The sequence below is a fragment of the Taudactylus pleione genome, unplaced genomic scaffold (assembly GCF_031769625.1).
Source record: "Taudactylus pleione unplaced genomic scaffold, aTauple2 ptg000407l, whole genome shotgun sequence".
NCBI lineage: Eukaryota > Metazoa > Chordata > Amphibia > Anura > Myobatrachidae > Taudactylus > Taudactylus pleione.
The window spans coordinates 1-21,763 of record NW_028284809.1 but is presented as its reverse complement, the minus strand read 5'-3'; the positions used below and the strand labels follow the sequence as shown (position 1 = coordinate 21,763).

Below are 21,763 nucleotides of genomic sequence, written 5' to 3'. Positions count from 1 at the left end.
ACCGGGGTTAATTATGAAGCTCCTATACCATATAACCATAACATATGCTTCAGACACAATCATTTTTGCCCCCTGTGCATTGTCTGCCGCTAGATTGATTTCTGCCCTGTGGAGCCACAGCTCCATGTCACACTGCAGCAATCCTGAGGCCCCAATAACAACAGCAGCAGCAGTGTAGGAGCTGTGCGGAGGCCCCAATAACGGCAGCAGCAGCAGTGTAGGAGCTGTGCGGAGGCCCCAATAACAGCAGCAGCAGTGTAGGAGCTGTGCAGAGGCCCCAATAACAGCAGCAGCAGTGTAGGAGCTGTGCAGAGGCCCCAATAACAGCAGCAGCAGTGTAGGAGCTGTGCAGAGGCCCCAATAACAGCAGCAGCAGTGTAGAAGCTGCGCAGAGGCCTCAATAACAGCAGCAGCAGCGTAGAAGCTGTACGGAGGCCCCAATAACAGCAGCAGCAATGTAGAAGCTGTGCAGAGGCCCCAATAACAGCAGCAGCAGCAGTGTAGAAAGCTGTGAGGCCCCAATAACAGCATCAGCAGTGTAGGAGCTGTGCACAGGCCCCAAAAACAGCAGCAGCAATGTAGAAGCTGCGCAGAGGCCCCAATAACAGCAGCAGCAGTGTAGGAGCTGCGCAGAGGCCCCAATAACCGCAGCAGCAATGTAGGAGCTGCGCAGAGGCCCCAATAACCGCAGCAGCAATGTAGGAGCTGCGCAGAGGCCCCAATAACCGCAGCAGCAATGTAGGAGCTGCGCAGAGGCCCCAATAACCGCAGCAGCAATGTAGGAGCTGCGCAGAGGCCCCAATAACCGCAGCAGCAATGTAGGAGCTGCGCAGAGGCCCCAATAACCGCAGCAGCAATGTAGGAGCTGCGCAGAGGCCCCAATAACAGCAGCAGCAGTGGAGAAGCTGCGCAGAGGCCCCAATAACAGCAGCAGCAGTGGAGAAGCTGCGCAGAGGCCCCAATAACAGCAGCAGCAGTGGAGAAGCTGCGCAGAGGCCCCAATAACAGCAGCAGCAGTGGAGAAGCTGCGCAGAGGCCCCAATAACAGCAGCAGCAGTGGAGAAGCTGCGCAGAGGCCCCAATAACAGCAGCAGCAGTGGAGAAGCTGCACAGAGGCCCCAATAACAGCAGCAGCAGTGGAGAAGCTGCGCAGAGGCCCCAATAACAGCAGCAGCAGTGTAGAAGCTGCGCAGAGGCCCCAATAACAGCAGCAGCAGTGTAGGAGCTGCGCAGAGGCCCCAATAACAGCAGCAGCAGTGTAGGAGCTGTGCAGAGGCCCCAATAACAGCAGCAGCAGTGTAGAAGCTGTGCAGAGGCCCCAATAACAACAACAGCAGCAGCAGTGTAGCAGCTGTGCAGAGGCCCCAATAACAGCAGCAGCAGTGGAGAAGCTGCGCAGAAGCCCCAATAACAGCAGCAGCAGTGGAGAAGCTGCGCAGAGGCCCCAATAACAGCAGCAGCAGTGGAGAAGCTGCGCAGAGGCCCCAATAACAGCAGCAGCAGTGGAGAAGCTGCGCAGAGGCCCCAATAACAGCAGCAGCAGTGTAGAAGCTGTGCAGAGGCCCCAATAACAACAGCAGCAGCAGTGTAGAAGCTGTGCAGAGGCCCCAATAACAACAACAGCAGTGTAGCAGCTGTGCAGAGGCCCCAATGACAACAGCAGCAGTGTAGAAAGCTGTACGGGGGACCCAATAACAGCAGCAGCTGTGTAGGAGCTGTGCGGAGGCCCCAATAACAGCAGTAGCAGCAGTGTAGGAGCTGTGCGGAGGCCCCAATAACAGCAGCAGCTGTGTAGGAGCTGTGGAGAGGCCCCAATAACAGCAGCAGCAGTGTAGGAGCTGTGCAGAGGCCCCAATAACAGCAGCAGCAATGTAGGAGCTGTGAGGAGGCCCCAATAGCAGCAGTGTGGAAGCTGTGAGGAGGCCCTAATAACAGCAGCAGCAGTGTGGAAGCTGTGCAGAGGCCCCAGTAACAGCAGCAGCAGTGTAGAAGCTGTGCAGAGGCCCCAATAACAGCGGCAGCAGTGTAGCTGTGCAGAAGCCCCAATAACAGCAGCAGCAGTGTAGAAGCTGTGCAGAGGCCCCAATACCAGCAGTGTAGGAGCTGCGCAGAGGCCCCAATAACCGCAGCAGCAATATAGGAGCTGCGCAGAGGCCCCAATAACCGCAGCAGCAATGTAGGAGCTGCGCAGAGGCCCCAATAACCGCAGCAGCAATGTAGGAGCTGCGCAGAGGCCCCAATAACTGCAGCAGCAATGTAGGAGCTGCACAGAGGCCCCAATAACAGCAGCAGCAGTGTAGGAGCTGCGCAGAGGCCCCAATAACAGCAGCAGCAGTGTAGGAGCTGCGCAGAGGCCCCCATAACAGCAGCAGCAGCAATTTAGGAGCTGTGCAGAGGCCCCAATAACAGATGCAACAGCAATGTAGGAGCTGTGAGGAAGCCCCAATAGCAGCAGCAGTGTGGAAGCTGTGAGGAGGCCCTAATAACAGCAGCAGCAGTGTAGAAGCTGTGCAGAGGCCCCAATAACAGCGGCAGCAGTGTAGCTGTGCAGAAGCCCCAATAACAGCAGCAGCAGTGTAGAAGCTGTGCAGAGGCCCCAATACCAGCAGTGTAGGAGCTGCGCAGAGGCCCCAATAACCGCAGCAGCAATATAGGAGCTGCGCAGAGGCCCCAATAACAGCAGCAGCAGTGTAGAAGCTGCGCAGAGGCCTCAATAACAGCAGCAGCAGCGTAGAAGCTGTACGGAGGCCCCAATAACAGCAGCAGCAATGTAGAAGCTGTGCAGAGGCCCCAATAACAGCAGCAGCAGCAGTGTAGAAAGCTGTGAGGCCCCAATAACAGCATCAGCAGTGTAGGAGCTGTGCACAGGCCCCAAAAACAGCAGCAGCAATGTAGAAGCTGCGCAGAGGCCCCAATAACAGCAGCAGCAGTGTAGGAGCTGCGCAGAGGCCCCAATAACCGCAGCAGCAATGTAGGAGCTGCGCAGAGGCCCCAATAACCGCAGCAGCAATGTAGGAGCTGCGCAGAGGCCCCAATAACCGCAGCAGTAATGTAGGAGCTGCGCAGAGGCCCCGATAACCGCAGCAGCAATGTAGGAGCTGCGCAGAGGCCCCAATAACCGCAGCAGCAATGTAGGAGCTGCGCAGAGGCCCCAATAACCGCAGCAGCAATGTAGGAGCTGCGCAGAGGCCCCAATAACAGCAGCAGCAGTGGAGAAGCTGCGCAGAGGCCCCAATAACAGCAGCAGCAGTGGAGAAGCTGCGCAGAGGCCCCAATAACAGCAGCAGCAGTGGAGAAGCTGCGCAGAGGCCCCAATAACAGCAGCAGCAGTGGAGAAGCTGCGCAGAGGCCCCAATAACAGCAGCAGCAGTGGAGAAGCTGCGCAGAGGCCCCAATAACAGCAGCAGCAGTGGAGAAGCTGCACAGAGGCCCCAATAACAGCAGCAGCAGTGGAGAAGCTGCGCAGAGGCCCCAATAACAGCAGCAGCAGTGTAGAAGCTGCGCAGAGGCCCCAATAACAGCAGCAGCAGTGTAGGAGCTGCGCAGAGGCCCCAATAACAGCAGCAGCAGTGTAGGAGCTGTGCAGAGGCCCCAATAACAGCAGCAGCAGTGTAGAAGCTGTGCAGAGGCCCCAATAACAACAACAGCAGCAGCAGTGTAGCAGCTGTGCAGAGGCCCCAATAACAGCAGCAGCAGTGGAGAAGCTGCGCAGAAGCCCCAATAACAGCAGCAGCAGTGGAGAAGCTGCGCAGAGGCCCCAATAACAGCAGCAGCAGTGGAGAAGCTGCGCAGAGGCCCCAATAACAGCAGCAGCAGTGGAGAAGCTGCGCAGAGGCCCCAATAACAGCAGCAGCAGTGTAGAAGCTGTGCAGAGGCCCCAATAACAACAGCAGCAGCAGTGTAGAAGCTGTGCAGAGGCCCCAATAACAACAACAGCAGTGTAGCAGCTGTGCAGAGGCCCCAATGACAACAGCAGCAGTGTAGAAAGCTGTACGGGGGACCCAATAACAGCAGCAGCTGTGTAGGAGCTGTGCGGAGGCCCCAATAACAGCAGTAGCAGCAGTGTAGGAGCTGTGCGGAGGCCCCAATAACAGCAGCAGCTGTGTAGGAGCTGTGGAGAGGCCCCAATAACAGCAGCAGCAGTGTAGGAGCTGTGCAGAGGCCCCAATAACAGCAGCAGCAATGTAGGAGCTGTGAGGAGGCCCCAATAGCAGCAGTGTGGAAGCTGTGAGGAGGCCCTAATAACAGCAGCAGCAGTGTGGAAGCTGTGCAGAGGCCCCAGTAACAGCAGCAGCAGTGTAGAAGCTGTGCAGAGGCCCCAATAACAGCGGCAGCAGTGTAGCTGTGCAGAAGCCCCAATAACAGCAGCAGCAGTGTAGAAGCTGTGCAGAGGCCCCAATACCAGCAGTGTAGGAGCTGCGCAGAGGCCCCAATAACCGCAGCAGCAATATAGGAGCTGCGCAGAGGCCCCAATAACCGCAGCAGCAATGTAGGAGCTGCGCAGAGGCCCCAATAACCGCAGCAGCAATGTAGGAGCTGCGCAGAGGCCCCAATAACTGCAGCAGCAATGTAGGAGCTGCACAGAGGCCCCAATAACAGCAGCAGCAGTGTAGGAGCTGCGCAGAGGCCCCAATAACAGCAGCAGCAGTGTAGGAGCTGCGCAGAGGCCCCCATAACAGCAGCAGCAGCAGCAATTTAGGAGCTGTGCAGAGGCCCCAATAACAGATGCAACAGCAATGTAGGAGCTGTGAGGAAGCCCCAATAGCAGCAGCAGTGTGGAAGCTGTGAGGAGGCCCTAATAACAGCAGCAGCAGTGTAGAAGCTGTGCAGAGGCCCCAATAACAGCGGCAGCAGTGTAGCTGTGCAGAAGCCCCAATAACAGCAGCAGCAGTGTAGAAGCTGTGCAGAGGCCCCAATACCAGCAGTGTAGGAGCTGCGCAGAGGCCCCAATAACCGCAGCAGCAATATAGGAGCTGCGCAGAGGCCCCAATAACCGCAGCAGCAATGTAGGAGCTGCGCAGAGGCCCCAATAACCGCAGCAGCAATGTAGGAGCTGCGCAGAGGCCCCAATAACTGCAGCAGCAATGTAGGAGCTGCACAGAGGCCCCAATAACAGCAGCAGCAGTGTAGGAGCTGCGCAGAGGCCCCAATAACAGCAGCAGCAGTGTAGGAGCTGCGCAGAGGCCCCAATAACAGCAGCAGCAGCAATTTAGGAGCTGTGCAGAGGCCCCAATAACAGATGCAACAGCAATGTAGGAGCTGTGAGGAGGCCCCAATAGCAGCAGCAGTGTGGAAGCTGTGAGGAGGCCCTAATAACAGCAGCAGCAGTGTAGAAGCTGCGCAGAGGCCCAAATAACAGCGGCAGCAGTGTAGAAGCTGTGCAAAGGCCCCAATAACAGCGGCAGCAGTGTAGAAGCTGCGCAGAGGCCACAATACCAGCAGCAGCAATGTAGGAGCTGCGCAGAGGCCCTAATAACAGCAGCAGCAGTAAGTGTTGAAGCTGCGCAGAGGCCCCAATACCAGCAGCAGCAGTAAGTGTTGAAGCTGCGCAGAGGCCCCAATACCAGCAGCAGCAGTGTAGGAGCTGCGCAGAGGCCCAAGTAACAGCAGCAGCAGTGTAGAAGCTGCGCAGAGGCCCAAGTAACAGCAGCAGCAGTGTAGAAGCTGCGCAGAGGCCCCAATAACAGCAGCAGCAGTGTAGGAGCTGCGCAGAGGCCCCAATAACAGCAGCAGCAGCGTAGGAGCTGCGCAGAGGCCCCAATAACAGCAGCAGCAGTGTAGAAGCTATGCAGAGGCCCCAATAACAGCAGCAGCAGTGGAGGAGCTGTGCATCGGCCCCAGCAGCAGCGTAGAAGGTGTGCGGAGGCCTCTTTAATAGCAGCAGCAATATAGAAGCTGTGCGACGACTAGGAACACCCTTCGTCTGCCCCAGCTGCCATAAATGGCCCAAAGCCTTTAACCTCTAGGACGCTTCTTTCTCTCTGACCTTAAACATTTTCATGCAGTTGTAGGTTTTACATCATCCTCTAAAATGTTCCCTCTGTATTTTAGATTCACTGTGTGTTCCTGGCTCTCTCGATCGGAGCTGCTGCTGCTGTCCCTCTCTATCTGGTCATTAAGAAGAGGCGGAGGCATCAGCATGGTCTCTCTCGCCCCATACCCCTTCAGCGGGTAACCCCTTCAGCTGCTACTGTGAACAGACCCCAATTTGTTAAATAAAGACTAGAAACGATGGAAATATGTTTATTTTTTTCCCTTACCTGTAGGGAGCTGGAAGCCAAAAAGAAACCACACCTCCCCGTAGACATTATAATTTTCTTTTATTTCCATAAATGCTGTCACATGACACCCTTAAAAACAAAAAATGGAACGCCCCCACCCTCCAATCCCATCATAGGCATGATTACAGCCCCGCCCACCAACCCTATGAACAACCCTACTGGTCCCTTCTCGGTAATAGCTCACTCTCCTCTCAACCCAGGAAAAAAAAAAAATGGCACTTTAAGTGCAGCTGCAGAGCATCGCTCCGTGCTGGATGCTGCTTATTTAACTCCTGGGCCCGGGCAGCACCGATGAAGTCCCCCGCTTGAAGTGGAAGGACCTTGGGAAAACTCCACCCTTAACCCCTGCACTGGCAAACAGTAGTTCATAGTGACATTAACTCCTACACTGCCGGGCAGTAACAGCATTAACCCCTGCACTGCTGGACAATACAGCTATATTACCAACCTAAAAAGAAAAAAACATTTTTGTTTTCTAAAATGCGGTTTGCGCCTCTTTCCGGGCTCTGAGACATCCGAATAGCTGAGACCTTCGCTGAACTATATAAACGTTGGCAGTGCAGAGCGTATCATCCTGCCCTGTATACAGGAGATACCAGAGAAGTAGTGATGAGCACTATATACTAACCGTTATGTATTACTATGCATGTATGTATTATTGACACCATCCAAATATATTATGTTCATAAACACTGGCTGCGTAGCTTCAGTTTCCGGCAGGGAAGGGTTAGTTTTCACTATTAAACCTACGCACGCTTTATAACAACAGTGTCCGACCCTGGATATGCCGCCATCCTTACTGAGAGGTAGCCAAGTCCAGCAGCAGTGAAAAGGTTAATAGAGTCCGGCACTAACAGGAGCAGCCAGCGGGGGGCGCCTGAATGCCGAGCCTTAGAGCCGGACAGGAACAAAATTTGACGGAAGCCAAGAGAGTCATGGAACGGGGTGGGAAGAAGCCAGCTCGAGGAGGTGGGCAGCAGCTCTTCAGCTCCGTCCCTCGCACCCCTGAAACAGGGTCCCCCGCACAGTCCAGCCAATGAGAGGAAGGATGATGGTTCAGCCTCCGTATGAGAGGAAACTAAGAGGAAAAACAAAATAAGCGGTCATAGAACGGTCTACAAATAAGCCAATCCTACTACGGAGTGGAGACCCTGGGTAACACCTCAAGCCCATTTTCCCACTAAGACTTCTGAAGAGGACATGGGTCCATACACCCAGAAATAGATCCTGCGTTAGGCGCGCACACGCGTTACTGTTACAAAGGGGAGGTTAGGGAGATGTACGACTTACACCCTATGGACACCCTGCAAACAAACAATTCCTATTCGGGGGAATGAAATTGGAAAACTGCTGTCTTGGTTACACCAGTCTACATGTACTCCGATCCATTACAATACTGGCAGAATAACTGGTGCGACTCAGGGGTTGGAGGAGATTCCCTGAGTATGTCCATCAATTTATGGTTTACGGGATTTTGCAGAGAGAGAACGTACAACCAGGGCTGGCTCTTGGGGTGTTCCACCAGTGCAGTCGAACAGGGGCGCCAACCCAATATCCCGATTTCAGTGGGGCAGCACTGTCCTGCTGTTCCACCCGTGGGCCTAAGTGTCCCGCGGGTGGTCTGGTCGAGAGGTTGGGTACCCCCACAGCTGTGCGTCGGTGCTGGACCCTTGAGGCTGAATGGATGCATGTGTGCGGCCTCCATTCAGTGCCGAGAGAGGGCTGGGGGAAGCCCAACGAGTGCTGGGCTCCACCCCCAGCCCGACGTTACACGGGAGGCGTGCCATTCGGGCACGCCCCCAATCACCACTCAAGGGGGAGTGTCATATGGTAATTAGGCCCCGCCTTCATTTTCGGTCGCACGGCCGGCACAGGGAGAAACTAGCCCTGGAGCCGGACCTGCATACAGCGCACAGATAATAAGGGGTGGATTTACTAAAAGTGAGTTTTTAGAAGTTTTGAAGAGTTGTTGCCCATAGCAACCAATCAGATTCTACTTAACATTTAACTAGCACCTTATAGAAGAGAATAGCTAGAATCTGATTGGTTGCTATGGGCAACATCTCTTCTAAAACTCACTTCAGTAAATTTACCCCTAAGAGTCTACGCATGATAAAGGAAATTGATGGGTTCAGGGTATTTGAGGAAAGGCTTGGGGAGCTTCCGTAAAATGAGTGTACCAGCAAATGTATTCCTTCAAAGTATGGAAACCTATGGCAAAACTAAGGAACAGACTGATTAATATTCATAAAGGAACAATTATATTCATGAGGTACCGATTTCCCCCAATAACGTCATTGGCTGCACGGAATTCATTCAGGCCATAGAGCAGCTGCATAGACAGAGAGCAGATGGTCAGTCGGCTTTTAAAACCACAGAGGGGAGTACAGCTTACAGGTGCTGCCACCCTGTGGTCATGGAGTGCATAGCACTACGCAATAAGAATACAGTACACACTAATGACACCACCACAGTGTATTGTCTCACCTGTTAGATCCAGGGAGCTTATTCGTCTTTTGCAGTCATCCCTCTGACAGTTCCTTTCTGCCTCATCTGCAGGGAAATGGGCACTCGTCAATTGTATAAATGTCAGGACAAATAATATTGTAAAGCATAAACGCAATATGCAGACGCTATCTAAATAACCATAAATAAATAATATCAAAGGCACTTGTAAAGTTGCTATAAAAAAAATAAATTATAAAAAAAATAGTCAGCTCCTTCAAATCTTATTTCTTTACATAATGAAAATCAAAATGGATTGATTTGGCACTTCCTACAACCGACCAGCGCAGACAACTTTTCAATGTCAAATAAAAATGGTTTACAGGACAAAAAACCCCCCAAAAACAAACTAATAATTGTGACCTCAGAAGCAACTTAATTTGAGTCCTATTCAGTTGTTTCAATGGATTTAAAAAAAATAAAACCTGGTTGGTGAGTGTTTCCACAGTTGCCACACGGGCTTCATCATGAAGATCAATATAAAAGTTACTAAAAAGTACCAACCAGGAGACATGAGACCATAAAGACTTATTATAAGAGCACAAGTGAAAACATGAAAGAAAACAATAAAGTTACAGAAGTTTTTACAAAAGTGAACATGACTAGAACAGACTGACCTCCAATGCGGAGAGTTACAGTAAAAAGCACTACAAGGGACCTATGGCAGCGAGCAAGCAAGAAGAGGCAAGGATGGGAAAATATATCAATTATCCTTTATTTGTAACTAAGCAAGCTTTGAGAGATTGTGTTTTTAATTTGACATTAGAGTATTTTGTGTCAACTGGTGGCAAAAAAAATCCCAAACAAATCCATTTTGACTCCATCATGTAGAAAATACAACATGCCCGAGAGAGTGCACAGAAACAAGACCCACCCAATGCTCCCTCACCTCATCCAGCTCCCTCTGTGTCTCGTCTTCCATCCGGCGGATGTCGTCCATGTTCAGATGCACCCACCGGTCCAACGAGCAGAAGAGCTGGCGGTGGAAGTTGGTGAAGAGGCGTTTCTCTTGCTATACATGGAGCGTAGGAGACAGAAAAACAAAGAATTATGGGAAACGAGCAAGGCAATGTAAAAAGACAGAAACAGAAGAGGGTGGTGGAAAGATACATAACCCACTGCAAAGAGGCAGCTCAAGGTACAAGAAGCTTCTACTATGTGCCTAGAAGGCTGGGCAGGATGAATGCTACAGGTCAGGGTTTGGGATATGGAGGACTGGAAGGTGGGCTTCATCAGGAACGCAGAAGGACTTACTTTGTGGATAAATTTCTCCATTCGACCTTGGAGGCCCCACCACCGGAATTTGACGGTCACCAGCTTGTAGGCACACATGTGAGGGCACGAAGAGTTGTTCATCACCTCTTTCTGCAACCAAAGACAGGACAGCTGGTTACCCATAAGTCGATAGAACAAGCCACCAATGACAATGAGATCTTGTTGTCTATAGGTGTCCATACACTGAGATATAGCAGCCGATCCGACGGATTGGTACGATATTGCGGCTATATAATACAGTGTGTGGGCATGATATCGGCCAGTGCGCGTTCCCGTGGGGTCGTACATCACACCCACAGATCTTACTGTATTGGTCAGTTGATCTGGGGATGCGATGTACGATCTCATGCAGAGCTATGCAGGGGAGGGAGAGCCGGCATATCGGGCGGTCGGCCACCCGATCGCTCCGTGTGTGGGGACCGCCCAATATGTCGGACATCGGATCCCCCGCTGCGTCGTTAGGCGCATATCGCACCGTGTATGGGCCCCTTATGAGGCGGAGATAAGGAACCACCAGTGGCCAATGAGAATTTGCTGTCGATGAGGAGATGGAATGAGTGGCCAAAGAGAATGAGAGCTTGCTGTCAATGAGGAGATGGAATGAGTGGCCAATGAGAATGAAAGCTTGCCGTCAATGAGGAGATGGAATGAGTGGCCAATGAGAATGAAAGCTTGCCGTCAATGAGGAGATGGAATGAGTGGATAATGAGAATGAAAGCTTGCCGACAATGAGGAGATGGAATGAGTGGCCAATGAGAATGAAAGCTTGCCGTCAATGAGGAGATGGAATGAGTGGCCAATGAGAATGAAAGCTTGCCGTCAATGAGGAGATGGAATGAGTGGCCAATGAGAATGAAAGCTTGCTGTCAATGAGGAGATGGAATGAGTGGCCAATGAGAATGAAAGCTTGCCGTCAATGAGGAGATGGAATGAGTGGCCAATGAGAATGAAAGCTTGCTGTCAATGAGGAGATGGAATGAGTGGCCATAATGAAAGCTTGCCGACAATGAGGAGATGTAAGGTGTGGCCAATGAGAATGAGAGCTTGCTGTTAATGAGGAGATGTAAGGAGTGGCCAATGAGAATGAGAGCTTGCCGACAATGAGGAGACATTAGGAACCACATGTGGACAGTAGATCGGGTTATCAGTGAGATATAACAAGCCACTAGTGGGCAGTTAGAAACAGAGCTGGTTATACATAAACGTTTTGACACGCGTTGATGACCACCTGTTCATCACAACAAACGTAGATAGCCGAATCTATTAAAATAGCAGATTTTTAATGGAAATTTTTCACACCCAGCCAATGGAATGGTGTGCATTGTATGTATGTGCGATTGGAGTCTGACAATCCTAAACCTGCCCTACATTTCCCGTGCACTGCCAAGGTCTTCTCTTTCTACTAGATCAAATTTGTAATGTGGGAAGATACCGGATTGGGTATCCGGATGGTAGATAGGCAATAAGTCGACACCAGATGGTCAACAGGCAATAGGTTGACATGCAAGTGGTCGACACATGGTTTTTCATGAATTTTTTCAGGTTAGGGTTAGGCACTTGGTGGACTGTTAGACTGTGGAAGGGGGCGGTAAGGGACTAAGGGGAGGGTTAGGGTTAAAAGAAAAAAAAAAATATTTTTTTTTTTTTCGAAAAGTGTCAATATTTTCTGTCAACATTAGCTGTCTGATAACGGTCTATCTACAGCCATGGCCAAACGTTTTGGAGAATTACACAAGTATTGGTGTTCAAAGTCTGCTGCTTCAGTGTTTATGATGGCAATTTGCATATACTCCAGAATGTCATGAAGAGTGATCAGATGAATTGCAATTATTTGCAAAGTCCCTCTATGCCATGACAATGACCTTAATCCCAAAAACATTTCCACTGCATTTCAGCCCTGCCACAAAAAGGACCAGCTGACATCATGCTAGTGATTCTCTAGTTATCACAGATAAGAGTGTTGACGAGGACAAGGCTGGAGATCACTCTGTCATGCTGATTGAGTTAGAATAACAGACTGGAAGCTTTAAAAAGGAGGATGGTGCTTGAAACCATTGTTCTTCCTCTGTTAACCATGGTTACCTGCAAGGAAACACGTGCAGTCATCATTGCTTTGCACAAAAAGGACTTCACAGGCAAGGATATTGCTACTAGTAAGATTGCACCTAAATCATCCATTTATCGGATCATCAAGAACTTCAAGGAGAGGGGTTCAATAGTTCTGAATAAGGCTTCAGGGCGCCCAAGAACGTCCAGCAAGCGACAGGACCGTCTCCTAAAGTTAATTAGGCTGCGGGATTGGGACACCACCAGTGCAGAGCTTGCTCGGGAATGGCAGCAGGCAGGTGTGAGTGCATCTTCACGCACAGTGAGGCAAAGACTTTTGGAGGATGAATACAAAAAGAAAAATTGAGCAATCTCACTTGCGCTCCAGATTTTTTCAACTTCAAATAACGATGGTAGTAATTTTTCCTCAAGCCATAAGACATTCATATAAAATAAAAGAAAATATATTTTTAACAATGGTGTGTAGTTATTTCACAAAAAAAATGTTCCAATGGTGATGTAGGAGAAAGGATCAGTGCATATAGGTCCTCTTCAAAGATACATGCTGTACCAAATTCCAGTGAAATAGTTCAAAACGATCCGAGAGACACCCCAAACTCGTGAACAAGTAGGATATATATATAATGAATCCTCACATGAATGCTTACTTCAGAAAGGATGGTGCAAAGCACATAAAGGTTTCTTTAGTCTCAATAATATACCAATGTGTAGGTAAGAAATGGATATATTCCAATGAGCTCCAATATAATGCAACGTCAAAAAAGAAAAAATATGGAGAAGGTTGTGGTATGGGTATATTCACACATGTTTATTAAAAACTACAACCATAGGTAAAAAGGTAGCCATACCATATAATTGACATAAGAAACACTGAAGATGGAACCCGGGTATATTCAGTATAACACAAAATATGGATGGGCTTCCTGAGACCATAGCATAACACTCTTTTCTACGCGTTTCGACGCACTGCGGCGTCTTTTTCAAGTAGAGTGTTGTTATGAAAAACACTCTTTGTAGTTTAATTCCTGATTTGCAGTGTTTGTATACTGAAGCAATCCTGGGTGGGGGATGTTGTTCAGTGATGCCTAGTTTATTGTAGGATTGCCTAGTTTATTGTAGGATTGCCTAGTTTATTGTAGGATTGCCTAGTTTATTGTAGGATTGCCTAGTTTATTGTAGGATTGAGTATCCTACAATAAACTAGGCATCACTGAACAACATCCCCCACCCAGGATTGCTTCAGTATACAAACACTGCCCCCGCCATATGATCCGTCAACTGGTCAGACAAGGGAAAGACACTCAACATAACCTTAGCCTTTTTAAAGTTAGGGTACTTAGACTTCGGGGCCGGTGCATGATCCTCTAACCAATGCCGGCACATTAATGGAGGACTTAGTCTCCACCTCCTGGGCCATGGCGTCTGAGTCAGTGTCCTCATGAACTTCTCCATCATCCGAAGACACATCAGAGTCCGACAGCTGCGCTGTTAGAGAACTCACAACGTGACGCTCGGGCGCCTTAGGGGGCAAATCACTCTGCAACATAGACTGAAAAGCAGAGGATGAGGCCGCCAGACTCTGCACAGAGCTGGAGAGTACCTTCACCCAAGGTGGAGCTTGAGGATAACCCTGAAAAGGCACCACCGACTGCTGAGTCACAGGGGGGGACTGGACATACAAAGGCACCCCCACATAAGGACCCACAGTATGAGACCCGGGGGGAGACTGCAATAAATGCGGAATACCGGGGAATGGGGGGATGTTAGGCTGGGGCAACGCCCCAACAGGCACTGCAGCCGGCACCGCTAAACGGTCCGCAATAGACGCCAGCACCTGGGAAAACATCGCCCAGGGAGGATCCTGCGATATAGGGGGTATAGAGGGGCCAGGCACCAGCTGGCACCGCCCGCACAGACCATCCTGAGATAGATCCCCCCCCTATCAACTCCAGCAGAACAGCGTCTGCAGGAAAACAACACAGGAGCCCCGGAGTGCTCAGTCTCCTCATCAGACATGATACAGTAAATACTCAATGAATACGTATCACCAGAGGAATTACGGTGAAAAACACCCCCGCAGTCCCAGCATGCAACACAAACAGCCCACAATATGGAACTGTGCAGCACACAACTGTATGTGACCGACCTCACAAATACTTGATTTATACAAGCGAGGTCCACAGAAAAAAAAGGCCCTTCCCCCACACACCTGTCGGGCCGTATGGAAAAGGAAAGGGATAGGTACAAGCTGACAGTAAGTTAGAAATAAGTCACAGACAGCAGCACTAGCAAAAGTCACATATAATGCAGTAAGGATTTGACTCACCGCACCTTCCGCTACAAGCAACCTCCCAGATTCAGTGTCTGGGAGGGCTATAGCGCTGCATACACTGTCCCTTTGCAGAGGAGAGGTATACAGGGGGACCCGTCCACGCACTGCCTGGGAGTCTGCGTTACAGCCTAGAAGATGGCTGCTGGAGAGCTCTGAGGAGTGGCCGCATGAGGAACAGCTCAGCGACGCCAGCACACGTGAGAGAAGGCGCGCTGAACTGAGGGGAGGAGCCGCTAAACCAGGGAAGGTGGCCTTCCCTGGCTAGTGATTAACCCCAGGGACGCTGGTTCCCCTCCAGCTATTCTTCCCTGGTGGTCCAGCGGACGCGCGGGGTATGCCTGAAGAGGAGAAGCCCGCCGCCCCTACTACCGCCGCCGGTCTGTCACCAAAGACCGGCGGCTAGAAACTGCATTAATCCTCGCAAACAGCGCTGATAACGCTGCACGCGGCTTACCTTAATCCCCGTGAGCCCGGCAGCAGTCAGTGGGAGGTCCCGGAGCCACGCTAGTACTGACTCCGGGGTCTCGCTACGATCCCCAGATCAGTACTGGCGTCGCAGCGCCAGCGGGGTTGTTGGAGCGGCAGCGTGGACGTCCAGCTGGACAGTCTGATGCTGCCGCTCTGAAGAGTAAAAAAATAAATAATAAAATCTTCAATCTTCAAAAAAATAAAGCTTAGGGGCTGCTAAAAACAGCCCCACTGCGACAGGGTGACCCGACTCCAGCCGGGCACCAACTAAAACTGAGGTGCCTGTGGCTCGGGGGCGGGGTATAGAGGAGGACGGACCCAAGTGCAACCTGGGAGCAGTGAAAGCTTTAACTGCGTGTTGCCCGTGGATCCAGATCCAGCTATACCCCAAGGTCAACCCTGTGGACCCCCTATGTAGCCTGAAGTAGAAAGAAGGGTCAACACTGCAAATATTGACTCTTTGCATAAACTTAATGTAATTGTCAATAAAAGCCTGTGACACTTATGAAATGCTATAATGTTACTTCAGTATACCATAGAAACATCTGACAAAAAGGTCTAACAACGCTGAAGCAGCAAACTTTGTGAAAACCAATACTTGTGTCATTATCAAAACTTTTGGTCATGGCTGTAGATCCTAACTATCAATCCACACCCACGGAATTGTAATGTATATGCCTAACATGTAAAATGATGTGACTGCACAGAAACATAAGGTGAAAAAAATACTGTTTAAAACATAAAGCAATGTAGTGAAAATAAATGATAAAACAAAAAATGAAAATATGATTATATAATATAAATATATATATTTTACACACACACTATTGGGCCCCCTTTCAGTTTTTGTGTGTGTGTCTGTGGCCAGCCTACAGAAGTAAGACCCACCAACCGTAGATAGAGAAAGACAAGCCGGCTGATCTTACCATCCAATCCTGGTTTAGGGGTCCTCTCCCCGTCTTCTCTGATCTGAAAGTTGCAGGATCCTCTTCCGGTTTGTAATCCTGAGGACAGAAGGTGCAAATCCGGGTTACCAAACCTTTGCGCACTGAGAGCATAGAAGGCTCTCCTCAGACACCATTGTACTTACATCTTCTGAGATTTCAGAGCGATCCCCAATGTCAATCGGTACAATCTCTACCTCTTTCCACGTCTCTGCATCCAATCCGTGTACCTGACCAAGAGAGTGTCGGGTTCAGGAATTGCGCACTGAGAATTAGTCACTAAATGTTGATTTACGCAATTCATTTTGCAAAATTTACCAAAAGCTGTGGGTGTAAATGTGTCCACATTCTGCTAACTGTAAAACAGCAGAATGATTTGGAAAATGTATGACAAACTCTTACTATCGGGTTTATCATCTTGGATAAACATGTTGTAGAATAGTTAATTTCCTCACATTTTCCAGGGATCCAAAATCTGGTTTGTGCCATGTCTCAATTTTGATGAAGAAGTCGTCTTTCATGTATTCATTCTATAGAGAAACGAGATGGATGCAACCTTTATACAGACAACCAGATGTCAGGAAACCTGTGCAAGAATATTCCTAAATCGCTTAGGTGCAAAGCGTTTCTCCCCAGGTAATGTGGAACGATGAGTACACAACATGCAGAGGCTAAAAGGCCATATACTAAACATGTACTTTCTATATACTCCAAGTGCAAACAAGGGATCCGTCCCATAACCTGAAGATACTTACAGTTCTAGAGGTGGGAATCTGTACATACCTGCTCAATAGTGCTCTACTCAGGAGGTGTATATGTATACAGGTTGCTGTTAGACTGAAGGGGGGAGGACTTTAGGTTTTAGAAGGGGGTTAAAGTTGAACGCCACCCAAAATCCCTAATAACATAGGGCCTGATTCAGAGCCGGAAGCAATTAGCGCTCGCTCGTCCAGAAAATAGGGGTGGCTATTCAAATGAACCGTTCGCTGTTTGCGGTCTGTTCACGCCTCTAGGTCTGAACGAGCGAACAAAACTTGCGGTCGTTTTTTGGGAAACTACGCCCCCTGTCCGCTCGCATCCTACGTCATGTCCGCTATTTATTAGATTAATCGAGTACATCGACCAGGGTATGAACTGCTCGCTATTCTTGTGGTTGGTTTCTGCTACCACAATTTTGCGAGCAGTTCTGGCTATTAAAAAACCCAGTGACGTGGTCGATGACGCTGCTGTATTAATTGTGCACACCCATAAAACGCCCGTTTTGACCTTTAAGCACGCCTGCAGTCGGATCTCCACTCCCCGTTTTCAATCACCTTCCCCCATTACCACCCACATACGCCTCATTCTGTCACTCAAATTATCAGGCATTCGCTATTTTGCGAGCACATGATTTTCGGCCGCACTGACTGGTTCGCGCATGCGTATAACGATCCGTACACATGCGCAGTTGGGCAAACATCACTCGGAGCGAACGAGCGGCCGCTTACGAGTGGCTCTGAATCAGGCCCATAGTGTTCACTCTAGGTCTGGCACTGGGCAGGGCGCCGGACCTAGAGAAAGCCGTAGTGTTCCCGCTAGGCTGTTTTAGCGGGGCACGGCGCCCTGCCCTCCTTCAGGAGGGCAAAAAGCGCCCTGCCCTCACAGCCTGCGGGTGCCATCTTAACCCGCGGGTTGCAGTGTCCCGCGGGTTTGGAAATGTGCATGCGCCCGGCATCTATTCTTCCTGTCAGCAGCGCTTGCCCGACGTGTCCATAAGTGCCGGGCATGCCCCCCAAGAGTGACGAAAAGTGTGACGCATCTTATAGACACGCTCCCTTTTCAATGGCCACGCCCACTTTTCCGGGCGCGCGCGGAAGTGCCTTCTCTAGCTCCGGCATCCGGCCTGCCGCCGGAGCTAGAGTGAACACTAGAAAGGGCACTTCTGTGCGCGCCCGAAAAGAGGGTGTGGCCAAGGAAAGGGTCATGTCTTTATGACGCTTCCCCTTTTCGTCACTCTTAGGTACGTGCCCGACAACCATTGCCGGTGCCCCCAAGCACTTGCGCCCAGCATCCATTCACCGGCGGTGACCCGTGAACCGCCGTTTTCCCCACCTGCGGGACACTGCAGCCCGCGGGTGGGGACAGAACCCGCAGGCTTGTTTCAGCGGTGCTTTCTGCCCTTTAGAAATAGGGCAGGACACTGCGCCCCGCTGTAACAGCCTAGCGGGAACGCTAATAAATACGGTCACAAAGGGCTTCCTAACCTGTTCCACCAATGTGTGTACAGACGTCTGGCGATGCTTTCAATAAAAGTCCATCATGGTAGCAGCGGGAAAAGCATCATCGGACAGGGAAAACAGAGGACAACCTCAATTTTGTGTGGCCTAGAGGCAGGTCAGATACGATTTCCAAGCCAATCCTAGGACATAACAGAGGGAAGCAGACGGGTATACCCCCGAAATGTTTTCTCATACGGAAGGATGCACCAGAGGCGCAGGATATATTCTGGATGGAGTATGCATGTTCTCTTCTCACAGCCAATCATCTTACAAGCAGATGTTGCTGAGGTCACTGAACTCTCTGTTCTGTATAAAGCTCTCTATCCTCACTATATTCCATCAGTCAGTAAAATTACTAACACTTCTACGGTCACCCTCTAAGAGCATAATTATCTGCCATATATGCTTTTGAGTAACAGGTCCAGTAAAAAAAGCCAAATACAAATTGCCCGAAAGTGACTAACATTAATAAATATCACATTTTAACAGAGGATCCCGTTTCTGATCAACGTGGTACAAATCACAACTCTCCTCCCCCCAGGCTGATAACACGGATAGTCACTGACTGACACCAGGTCTACTCCTCTGCGGCCTCTCAGGGAAAACATCCTGAGCACATGGTGACATCAGAACCTGGTCTTTACAAAGCTGCAGAACGTAGAGAATATTTCATAGTATCAGACAACATAATTCTGCCATCTAGGGACTTTTCCACATACAATATTAACTCTGCACAAAATACCATGTACATGATCCAGGCGACAACTATAGCCACATTACTGCCACGAATGGACATGTACAGAGACGCACAATGGTCTGAGTGAGCAGAAACCATACTTATTAATGAAGGCTTAATAATACCCCCCCAAAAACTAAATAATGCAATTATACTGCACACATCACTCAGGGACACCCAATGTGGCCCTACCAACAATATAATGTAATCCTGCTACCCGCACCCACTAATCTGACACAACTAGTTATAAAAAACGTAACTGATCTTATTGTATCTTTCCTGTGTCAGCCGAAGTTCACATATTTCAGCCATGTTAATTAACGTGATCTGGTAAAGTTTTAGCTCTTATCCTGAGTGCGAGGTACCTCGGTATTGCCCCTGGCTCTGAGAACTCATACGTCAGTCGACAAAACATGACTGCCAGCCTTCCCATATGGAGAGAGCAATTTATGTCCATCAACCTATATACTCAATCACAGCGTGGTCCTGCGTCATATTCCAAGATAGGCCCTACCTACAGTATTATATTATGGATTGTATCAAAGGGAGACAGCGCCACCAATATATGTCCTGCATTGTATACAAGACTTTCAGACTGGTCCAATATAAAGCTAATTATTATTGCTTTTTAAAAAAAATAATAGTAATAATAAATTAATTATTATTATTATTCATTCCCTTGATCTGCTACAGCTATAATGTTTCACCACCACTAGGGAAGGACGCCATGAGTCTATTTGGATTCGTAAATGTCCAGTTTTGAGTGGAAGAGTCCACTAATATTTCGTGTGATCAGGTTTCCTTTATGAATTATAGCATTGTACAAAAAGACGTAAGAGATAAAGGTGCAAACACTTATACTCACGGTGACAACTGAGGGCGCCGGGAGATCAGCCGTAAATGGAAGAAAGAGAGACAGAGACGCACATTAGTACTATTATGGGTAGGTGGTACAGAGACTGGGCGGGTAGAGCGCACCAACACTCACTTGTCCGGCAGTATGGGTATGCGTTCCAGGCTTTCTCGTGAAATATCAGCGATCCTTCAGGGGCCAACATCTTAACAAAACTGGGGACTTTACTGTAGGACAGGAGCAGAAGAGAAGACAATATGGGGGGGGGGGGGGTGGACCGGTAAGAGATTGTAAATAACATTAGTTACATATAGGTCAGTCATTTTCACTATGCCTATTAAAAAGAAATCGTAACAGGCAGAATTAAATCTTCACCAACTTAGTGTGATGTAGTTATATAACGGACTATATAGCGTGCTGCAGCTGCCCGCGGGGCGGCATTTACCATTGAGCTCGCAGGGCCATCCTTACGTTCAGCACCATAGCAGCATGAAAGGCTGGATCACTGACTGAGCGTCATGGTGACCAATCACCAGGAAACGCAGCCATTTAGAAGTGTAAAATAATCTATTAAGAATTTGGCGTCCAGGGTGACTTCCAGAGTCACAGATACAGCAGACTCACCTCTGTAGGTGGTAGATCTTGTGGGTGTATTGTCCCTTCTCGCCTTCCCTCTCATACGGCTCATTCTTGAGGACCTCTATCCCCTCACCTCCGCCTGTGTTGTCCTTGCTGGCCTCAGCCACAGAGAACAGCTGTCCGATCTGGTACTGGAGGGAGAGAGGGGACACGGGTGAGGGTGAAGCAGGAGGGTACAGCTGAGGGGGGTAGTGATTGGGGGCATGGGTGAGGTGAAGCAAGGGTGGGGGACAGACGGGGGGGAGGCACGGGTGCGGGACAGACAGGGGGGGTACAGGACAGACAGGGGGGGGGCACAGGTGCAGGACAGACAGGGGGGGGGGCACAGGTGCAGGACAGACAGGGGGGGGGGGCACAGGTGCAGGACAGACAGGGGGGGGGGGGCACAGGTGCAGGACAGACAGGGGGGGGCACAGGTGCAGGACAGACAGGGGGGGCACAGGTGCAGGACAGACAGGGGGGGGGGGGCAGGTGCAGGACAGACGGAGGGGCACAGGTGCAGGACAGACGGGGGGGCACAGGTGCAGGACAGACGGGGGGGCACAGGTGCAGGACAGACAGGGGGGGGCACAGGTGCAGGACAGACAGGGGGGGGGCACAGGTGCAGGACAGACAGGGAGGGGCACAGGTGCAGGACAGACAGGGGGGCACAGGTGCAGGACAGACAGGGGGGGCACAGGTGCAGGACAGACAGGGGGGGGCACAGGTGCAGGACAGACAGGGGGGGGCACAGGTGCAGGACAGACAGGGGGGGGCACAGGTGCAGGACAGACAGGGGGGGGGGGCAGGTGCAGGACAGACAGGGGGGGCACAGGTGCAGGACAGACAGGGGGGGCACAGGTGCAGGACAGACAGGGGGGGCACAGATTGGGCACTTACCTCCTCCACAGATATAGGCAGGCAGACACGGCTGTGAGGGGAAATAAAGAGATATTATGATAAGAAATTAAGCATCTTATGTCCACGAACACTTGGACGCCAGCCCTGCCGGCAACACCCGTATCTGACACCAGCCTCACACAACAGCATGGGACAAGGGACTTTCCAGCTGCTGAACTACAAGTACCATAATGGCTTAACCGCACACACAGGAGCCACAGCCTGACAAGGGGGATTAGGAGCCCCTCAGGCAGTCGCTAGGACCCTTCCCTGACACCACACAGCTGCTGTCATGTAGCCCCCCACTCCAGGTAACACTGGCCCCACCCCCCTCAGGGCACCGCCACGCCCAGGCACGGGGGTACCCCCGGGTTACTTACTACTCCTTGATCAGGACCATCCTTCCCTCCCTCCCTCCGCCTCAGCAGCAGCAGTAGCCCCTGGAACACAGGCCGGAAACCGGAAGCCAGGCCGCCCAGAGGGGGGGGAGGAGGGACACACATGTTGCTGCCGAGCCCGGGCGGAG

The 21,763-nt window shown here is 50.5% G+C and overlaps 2 protein-coding genes across 2 annotated transcripts in view; one reads left to right on the top strand and one right to left on the bottom strand.

Moving 5' to 3' along the window:
- Positions 1-6,964, top strand: part of LOC148506331 (large neutral amino acids transporter small subunit 4-like) — a 101,155-nt gene extending 94,191 nt beyond the window's left edge. Inside the window, exon 15 of the mRNA XM_088446877.1 lies at positions 6,052-6,964. Coding sequence (XP_088303003.1) covers positions 6,052-6,219 — 168 coding nt within the window. The 3' untranslated portion in view covers positions 6,220-6,964. The remainder of the gene's footprint in view (positions 1-6,051) is intronic.
- Positions 6,360-21,739, bottom strand: LOC148506330 (phosphatidylinositol transfer protein beta isoform-like). Its single transcript, XM_088446878.1, has 12 exons — positions 21,618-21,739; positions 21,238-21,268; positions 20,344-20,489; positions 19,855-19,946; positions 19,732-19,739; positions 16,328-16,402; positions 16,019-16,102; positions 15,855-15,932; positions 10,041-10,151; positions 9,676-9,798; positions 8,769-8,834; positions 6,360-7,359 (listed from the first exon to the last, which is right to left on the bottom strand). Exons 1-11 carry the CDS (start codon positions 21,635-21,637, stop codon positions 8,787-8,789), a joined length of 816 nt encoding a protein of 271 aa, XP_088303004.1. The 5' UTR covers positions 21,638-21,739; the 3' UTR covers positions 6,360-7,359; positions 8,769-8,786.
- Between the last annotated feature and the right edge of the window lie 24 nt (positions 21,740-21,763).

What these genes read in the sequence shown, in the direction of transcription:
- LOC148506330 (XM_088446878.1), bottom strand. Translation starts at nt 21,637, where the DNA reads ATGGTCCTGATCAAGGAGTA. An exon ending in TGCCTATATCTGTGGAGGAG is followed by an intron (nt 20,490 to 21,237) that starts GTAAGTGCCCAA and finishes CTCTCCCTCCAG; the next exon opens with TACCAGATCGGACAGCTGTT. An exon ending in CCCTAAACCAGGATTGGATG is followed by an intron (nt 10,152 to 15,854) that starts GTAAGATCAGCC and finishes CTTTGGTTGCAG; the next exon opens with AAAGAGGTGATGAACAACTC.